This window comes from Pholcus phalangioides, unplaced genomic scaffold, assembly GCF_987345545.1.
Source record: "Pholcus phalangioides strain wild (caught in Gottingen) unplaced genomic scaffold, Ppha-v1.0 ptg000024l_1, whole genome shotgun sequence".
Taxonomy (NCBI): Eukaryota; Metazoa; Arthropoda; class Arachnida; order Araneae; family Pholcidae; genus Pholcus; species Pholcus phalangioides.
Window position 1 is genome coordinate 30608373 of NW_028301616.1, and position 9227 is coordinate 30617599.

The 9227-nt window shown below is 36.3% G+C and overlaps 1 protein-coding gene across 2 annotated transcripts in view; it reads right to left on the minus strand.

The window, feature by feature from the left end:
• Nucleotides 1–3853, minus strand: part of LOC149069213 (katanin p80 WD40 repeat-containing subunit B1-like) — a 48633-nt gene extending 44780 nt beyond the window's left edge. Inside the window, exon 1 of one of the 2 annotated variants that reach the window (XM_089250601.1) lies at nt 3398–3853. In XM_089250601.1, the coding sequence (XP_089106727.1) occupies nt 3398–3539 (142 nt within the window). In that variant the 5' untranslated portion in view covers nt 3540–3853. The remainder of the gene's footprint in view (nt 1–3397) is intronic. The other variant, XM_089250600.1, reaches the window with a different exon arrangement.
• Between the last annotated feature and the right edge of the window lie 5374 nt (nt 3854–9227).

A 9227-nucleotide genomic window follows, 5' to 3' on the forward strand; every position in this document is an offset into this window, starting at 1 on the left:
CCACCCCTCGAACCTGACTCTCGACTCTGGAACTTGTTACGTTTCGCCCAGTCAGATCTGTACTGAGTGGGATGCCGGCGTCCGGTTTACTATTGTTACCTGCATGTCCTTAGGGCTGAGGCAGGGATGAAGCGATTCATACCGAGGTCTTCTTGTAATAAAACAAATCAAAATCATATTTTATACACAGGGTGTCCCATAAATTCGTGAATAGTTTAAAATTCATGAAAAATTGAAGGAATAGGTATGTTTGATTGCGGTTGGCGGAAAAGTTATTGTCACGAAGGGAAATTTGTTTGGTTCAGAAAAATGTATTTAGTTCAAATGTTTGTTGGTAGAAGGCGCTACATGAAAGCAAATCACTGGAAACGTGTAAATCAGAGTCCTATAAAATCCAGGGTGTACGATTAAAAGCTAATTTCTGAATTTTCCTGGCAGTTACATAAGGTTTTCACAGTGATGTTGACATGGGAGGATAAAACATTATTGGTGAAGTTGTGTTTGACCTCAACCCACGAATCACTCTCCAAACGTTTCGGACACAGAAAAGGTTGAAGAAAGGTTCAGATTCATAATTCTGTGATGGGATTTCATGCAGTGGTTGCTATTGACAAAAAATTGAACTCAGGTTGTTTTTCTGTACCAAAAAAACCCTCCTCCCTCCTTGTGAGAATAACTTTTTCGCAAACCGCATTCGAATTCAATTACTTTAATTTTTATGTACTTTTAAACTATTTACGAATTTATGGGATACGCTGTACATATTGCATTGGATAATTTGAATCACGAGAAATCACGAGCATTTCAAGTTTTCAGCACTTTTAGAAAATGATATTGGAATGTATGTAAGTATTTCGCGGAATGCCTGTGAGATTTTAATTGGAATTCTCGGCATTAAACTTACATTGTTAGCATAACGATTTTGAATAGTAGATTTAAAAGTTGATTATAGATATCTAGAATATTAATTCGTTCCTCATGAGAGATTCTTCAGTACTGGAAATATTCCGTTACAAGAAATCAATGTCCTAACCATCAAAGGCGTCGATGCTGTCGTCACACTTGTGAACATCCACGAACTGTAACTCGGAGAGACTCACATACGTTCATTAAGTCGAAGGTCGCTTGGCGTATAAATACACGTATAACCCTGAACTATAAATTTCCTCATCCGTTTCCATGAGAAATATTTATCCGGTGGGGATTTCCGTCTTTGTAAATCCCGGGTCTTTCAGGAGGATGCTTCGATAAATGAATGATTACCGAAGCAGTAATTTGAAAGTATCTAAAAGAATAGATTCTTATATATCTCATACCATTCGCTATACCAGGGGTGTTCATACTTTCAGACTTCGCCGGCCAAATTCAATTTTCCCACGATGCCAGTGGGCCACAAATTCAGACTGAGGTAGTTGGCATTGTCAGGTGGAATCCCCCAGATTCACAAGGGCTTCTAAAGTAATGTACTGTGACATCTTTGTAAAGGGTGTCCTATAAGAGCTAATGTGGCCTTTAGCTAATCAACCGTCCCTTCTAGATGTATGATTCTTGTTTGAAGTATGCTCAAAAGGCGTTCAAAAATCATCCTGTACCAGTTTTGAGAATAAAAATACAGTATGTCACAAAATCATAAAAATCGAAATTTTTATATGTTTCCTTGTGTTCTAACTTCCAATCGGAAAGTTGTTGTCCTGTATCTCTTGATGCCAACAGAAAAAATCCCATGTTTCTAAGTGCGCACACACACGCACACACCCCTAATCTCAGAAGTCACAGGACGAGGGACCGTATAAAATTTAGATTTTTTTTGCCTGCACAGAGTGATTTTTGAGCATTTTTTAAACTAGAACCACACTTCTAAGAACAAAGGTTAATGAGATAAAAGCCGCAATAGCACTTGTTACAGAACAAACAAAAATAATTGAAAATTTTTATTTATTCCAAAATTATATATATTTTTTCAATTATCAATATACTGATTAATTCTGAAATCAATTCTTTATATTTATTGGGATAGAAATAGTGATAGGAACCGAGAGACACCCAGGCTCTGTCACACTCAGTGATATAAGCACATTGTCCCTGGGGACTCGGGTGCCTCCGGGGAAACCTAACCATTTATTGATCTTAATATTTATTGGGAGAAAAATTTTTCATTAATTATTTACTTTTACTTTGAGAATGATTCTGTATAATTATTTATTTCGGTAATTCTAAAAATATTTCCTTCTGAATATACAGTATCTTGAAATTATTTCCTTTACTAATTTAATAATTATTTCATCCGCCGATTCTTTTAAGCTATTTTATTCTTCACTAAATCTGAAATTATTATTTTTTAAGTGTAACTCTGGATTTATTATTCTACTTTATTTTTTTTTTATCAATTGTGAAATAATTTCAATAAGTTTGGAATTATGTCTTTCATTGATCTTCTTCATTAATTGCGAAATCATTTTTTCATTAATGGTGAAATTATTTTTTCATTAATGGTGAAATTATTTTTTCATTAATGGTGAAATTACTTTTTCATTAATGGTGAAATTATTTTTTCATTAATGGTGAAATTATTTTTTCCATTAATGTTGAAATATTATTTCTTTTTAAAAAATTCTATTTTTTTCCCAATAATGTGTGTTTTTTAGCATTTCAGTAAATTTTGCAATTAAGAATGCCTTATTTGTTGCCAAATTTTCTGTCTTGAAATAGTTATGATTGTACAGTAAATGAAATCAGGGATTGAAATCAAAAAACTGTTTGAGCCTCGGGGGGAGAATGGGGGGGGGGTCCGTGAATGACGGCCCTGGTAATGCATTGCATTAAATGCATAGCGTTACAAGTGGGAAAGGTTTTCAAAATTATAAATACAGTAGTATAAATCCCATTGGCCTGCGGGATTTAATAAAATTATTTTTCTTAATTTTATAGCCTTCCCCAATATCCTTAGCCGTTTGGTAAAAATGGTCGAAGGGAACCACGGCAAAAATCTTCGAGGGCCACGAGATATGATTAAGACCGCTGGTCTATGCAAAAAATGTCACTGAAATTGCATTAAAAACAAAAACTGCAACATAAGTCTCATCAAGTACTCCATACCTGCATGTATGACCACACGTGACGCCAGGTTACTTGTTGGTCAGTGGCTACGATCAAACTCAAACACTGGTCCATCCCAAGTCCACAATGGGCAGACAATGGCACTAATACATCAGTCTTGGGCCAACGACACTAGGTTATGTATACGTCACTGACCATTTCCACTTCTACGGCATCACACGCAAAGCACGTGCATAATTTGTTGGTGATGGGGGTACGACTATAAAAACATGCATGCGAAATATTTCGAATAATAATAATAATAATAATACAGTAAAAACTGTTTTTTTTTATTTCTTACCCCATCTGACTGAATAGGCTGCCTCTTTCCATTCCAGAGCCACCACGTTGCGGCTTGCGGCCGATCTTTCGTATCCGAATATGGACGATTCCTTACCGCAGACGTGATGCGACGAATGGAGGCAACGGACCCTTTCTGTCATGCAGAGAAGAAGACATCAATGTCCAAGGGGACACTGAAAAGACGAGCAGCATCGGTTCGTCCGAATCCGATATCGAAATTCAGGACTAGATCTGATGGACAAGAAATGTTCGGACATTCGGGCGCGTTGAACTTCGGGGCTCGGACCTCATAATGGTCAATCACTGCTGGTGATAAGTGTTACTATAATAGCATGATAGCACTACTGACACCGGAGAGCCAAGTTTTGAGAGCTCGAGATTAGTTTGAACGGGTGGACGAACGGCTTGATGATCAATCACGGCTCGTGCGGTCAATCTCTCTCTCTCACGAGAACTGGGCAATGAACGCTTGGTACCGACGGCGTGAACGCTGAATCCCTTTTTTTTTGTCCGTGATCACTATGGTTACCAGTTTGCTTGAAAAGCAATATATCTATGTTTTTTTTTTTGTATTTTTTGAAGCTACGAGGGCAACACCCAGCAGATATCGTGGAATAATAATAATAATAATCTGAGCTCTTTTTCTTTCTGGAATAGCGGGAAGTTGACGTAATATGATGTATAAACTCTGATGACTGTAGTTCCACAGAAAATGATACTAACACTGTTGATTGGTTGTAGGAAATTTATCTTTCGGAGCAGGATCCAGGAAATGGATTTTTCGCTTACAGTGAAATGGAATGACGAAGAAAATGTAGAATCAGGAAGAATTCCGAAAAATGAAAAAATGAAAAAAAATTACCGGAAATATATATAAAATGATTCATTTCAGTTTGCGGTATTCATTGATATTAATTTTTTTTTTAAAGATCGAATTTAATTCAAATTATCAGGAAGTTTCTTGAAAGTGAACATTTTCATCAGTTTTTTAATAATTACCTTTTATGGTCTCGTGTATATTTGAATATACAGGGTGTCTCATAAGTTTGTAAACAGTCAAGAAATCCCATTCATAAAAATTGAAGGAATTAGAATGTTTGAATGCGAACAAAGTTGTTCTCTCACGAAGGGAACATTTCTGATACAGAAAAAAACAAAAAACGTTGGTTCCATTTGTTGTTGTCATTAGAGGACGCTTCGCAAAAGGAAATCACTAGTGACTGGACCCGATCCTTTCTTCAATCTCATTTGTGCCCGAAACGTTAATAAAGCATCATCCGGCGATTCGTAGCTGAGGTAAAACCATAACACCAATAGTGCCACCATAATCCACTAATGCCAGCGTTAGAACTTGAAAATAAAAGTCACTGCTCCCACAGGCCAGTGAATAGGATAACCTACTGGTTCGGGGACATCATGACTATTCTACCGCACACCAACTCCGGTCATATATCGCCATACAGCAATTTCCAACTAGTGGAGTTGGGTGGGAAATGAAGACGCCACCTATCGGTGGTCACTAGCGTTAGACAAAACGACTGGACCGCTATACAAAATCTGTTTTAAATAACAATAATTAACTTTCCCGAATATATTAGCATGTAGAAGGTAGAAGAGTGATTTATCACCAACGGGGTGCAAAAAGCCAAAAAAAATCTACTGTGGATCAGCAACTCTCCAATCGAAGGTTTTTGCAACTGGTCCAGCGGACCACTACAATTTTTTTCTCGGTGGTCTCGGACTAGTGGACCACCAATGATTTCGAAGGCTGAATGCCAGCTTCACAATGAAAACCTTATGTAAGCGCCAGCAACAGAAAAACGCGGAATTTATTTATTTATTTACACACCTCAACAGGCTGAGCCCAATTACAGAGATGGGAAAAGTAATGGAAATCAATAGAAAAGCAAATAATAATAATTTACACGTTAAAGAAAAAATCATCAACAATTATATAATACAAAGATATATATGCGCAACGGAAGCAAACATTGTGAATTCAATATGAGGAAGACAAAACGACCAAAATAGATGAGAAATCATAAAATATATACAAATTCATATAGTACCTAGTAGAACATGGAATTCCTGTGAAATATATCAGGGAATTCACCCGTATTATAATGCTTGCATGCTCGCAAAATTGGTGAAGCATTTAAAATGTTCGTGCATGCACGAGGAAAATAAAAGACATTTCGGGAACTATGAACCCGTCGCTCGCGAGATGGCACGGAGATATTAATTAGGCTCGTCAAATAATAGTCGTCGATTCTGCCGTGAAGAACTTTATGAAGGAATGATAGATCTCGCTTAGTACGTCTGCTATAGAGAGATGTCATCTTGAAAAAAGAGAGAAGATCCGAAGTAGGCGCATCTGGGACGTACACACCAAAAGTCTTTCGGAATAATGACCTCAAAAACTTTTTCTGTACACGTTCAATACGTACGTTCATCACTGCAGGAATATGGCCCCATATCACTGAGCCATACTCAAGTGAGGGCAAGACATACGCGAAATACATCCGTACCATCACTGGAACTGAGGTGAATGGCCCAGACGACCTTACGAGAAAGCCAAGTGACTTGTTGGATTTCGACAAGACACTTTCCGCGTGAGCGCTAAAGTTCAAATCAGTCTTGAAGATTACACCTAAATCCATTACCGTGCTCTTTCTTTCTATAGCCGCTGTATCTACGGTGTAATCGTAACGTAATGGATGTAATTTTCGCGTGAATGAAACGACACTGCACTTCAAGACCAAGGTTGGTGTCACGACACCAGGGGCGTAGCCAGAAATTTCGTTCGGGGGGGGGGGACCACTTTCATTTCGGGGGGGGACCAAAGTGACAGAACAATAGATTTGGCCATCTTTTTCCCTTTTTTCGGTCATTTCCTCACATTTCGGGGGGGGGACCAGACCCCCAAGTCCCCCCCCCCTGGCTACGCCCTTGCACGACACCAATCATTAAGATGCAATATATCATTTTGAAGAGCCAAGCAGTCTTCTATGGACTGAATTGATCGATGAAATTTTAGGTCATCAGCAAACATGAGGCAGCGGCTATTTTGAAGAGACAACGGTAAGTCATTTACAAAGATGAGAAAAAGTAACGGACCAAGACTGGACCCCTGAGGAACACCAGACGTGCTTGTATATGGTTTAGAAATATGTCCTGATGGTAGCCTAACGATGTTTGTTCTGTCACTCAGATAGGAAGCGAACCAAGCTATAGATTCATTTGACAAACAAAGTTGCGAGCGTAATTTCGTTAAGAGTACATGATGATCTACGCGATCGAAAGCCTTTTCAAAATCTGTGTATATGGTGTCTATCTGTTCCCCATTGTCAAGAGCAACCGACAGATCATGGGTGAAGTTCGCAAGGTTGGTTACAGTTGAGCGTTTGCGAACAAAACCGTGCTGAAACGGACTCAACGAAGGCGCAAAGTGATTATACAGTTTTTCATAAATCAATGATTCTAGAATTTTGACGAATGAACTTAGAATCGAAACTGGTCTGTAGTTAGTTACATTGGATGGGTCGCCCTTTTTATGAATGGGAACTATACTTGCCAATTTCCACGACGAAGGGAAGCAACCTGTACTCAATGATTTATTAAATATAATTGTTAAATTATTGCCAGTAATTCACCACAACCTTTGACTACGTAAGCCATCGGACCATCTGGTCCGATGGCCCTGGATGACTTGAGCTTCCTTATAGCGCATAAGACGTCAGCTTCCCTAAACTGCATATGGGCGAGATGGAAGAGGTCAGTTTCAGTCAAAAACTGCCCTTGTGAAATATTTAAGATTATAAAGAAATATTTCTATTCGTAATTTCGGCTGTAAAGAAATATTTCTATTCGTAAACACAGATTCAAAGTAATCCGCGAAGGCATTAGCGGTTTCTTGGCCAGTTGAAGAAGTAGAGCCATTAAAGTGCATTGTGCTTGGAATAATGTCACGTATTCGTTTGGACTTTATGAATTGCCAAAACAATGAAGGATCCCGTTGAAGACCATCTTCAATATGTTTTAAGTAGTCCCTATATGCAGTTTGAATCTTTTCCTTGCATAAGCGTCTGACCAAACAGAAGTGCAGTTTAGACTCCACACTCCCGGTACGGAGATATTTTTTCCTAGCTTGATGTTTTATGGCGATGCTGTTAATGATTTCACTGTTGAACCATGGAGGGAATTTACGTCGATGCGTTTTCTTTTGTGGAACACAAGAGCCGAGTACCCGATGCAGACTTTCATAGAATAGACTCACCGCAGAGTCAGCGTCATTAATGTGAAGGAGACTGTCCCAATTCAAATTTCCTAGCAAGTGGTACAGTTTAACAAAGTCGGCTCTATTGAACTGATAGGAAGTTATTCCACAATTTCTTATGTATTTCGCCTGGCATTCGACTTGGAGAAAAATTTCAAGAGACGGATGCTGCCTATCTTCTATAATTAGAGGACATTCACAGTGTTCAATACGGTACGATATCCGGTTGTGGCAAACAAGAACAAGATCGAGAAGCCGCAGATTGGTGTTTGGCACTGTGTTAACTTGCTTCAGCCCATGATAGTTTAGGTTATCCAACAAAATATTTACAATTTCACAGTCACAATTACAATATCAGAATTGAGCAGCTAATCAGCAGAAGCACCCTGCTTTTCATAGGGCTGTGATTTTCATATTAACAGTGATTTGCGTTCGTGCAGCGCTTTATGTCGACAAAATTTGAACTAATTTTTTGTGTGTTAAATAAATAAATATCTCCCTTCTTGAGAATAAGTTTTCCTCAAAAACAATTCAAATTTTCGGATTCCTTCAATTTTTATTAATTTTCAAACCATTCACGAATTTATTCAACACCTTGTACATGGTAAATACATAGCCAAAAAACCTTTTACGAATTTCGAATTAAGAGCTGCTCAAATCTTATGTGTTCAGAGATTCATCAAACCGAACAAAGCCGTGTAGATGTATTGCTCGATTAAAAATATGCCAAAAGAGAACAAATTCACATCCATTTTTTTGCGAAAAAAAGGTAATTCTAAATAGATTTCCAAGTCCAGTCCCGTACCATTTACATTTATTTTTGTAACTTATAGGGCAGAAATGTAAACCCAATTGATGGTTACGAGCGTTTTATCCAAACCCCTCCCCCCCAAATTGAAATTCTATTGAAATTCAATAGAATTCTAAAAATTTTATAGTAATGTACAAAAAAATTGATTTTGCAGCATAGTTTAACTTACATATTTTCGATTTTATTTGCGAAAAAAAAGGCTTAAAACCAGGTTTAGTAATTTTTTAATTTTAAATAACTTTTTTAATTTTAAATAACTTTTTTAATTTTAAATAACTTTTTTAATTTTAAATAACTTTTTTAATTTTAAATAACTTTTTTAATTTTAAATAACTTTTTTAATTTTAAATAACTTTTTTAATTATAAAAACTTTTTAAAAGCCCTGAAATCAATTTAAAAAGCCAAGTAAATTTTTCAAAAATATTATATATATATATATATATATATATATAATATTTTTAATACAAATAAATAAAATAAATAACTAAATAAATATAAATAAATAAATAAAAATATTTTTAATACAAATAAATAAAATAAATAACTAAATAAATATAAATAAATAAATAAAAATATTTTTAATAACAATGAATGTCTGAAATTTGTGATCGTAAAAACTTGTATACATTTCGGAATACTTAATTTAAATATTAAATTTCAGAAATGGTTAAATTATAATTTAGATATTTTAGTTAAATTTAAATTTTTAAATGTATTTCTTTCTATTTTATGTTTGAAAT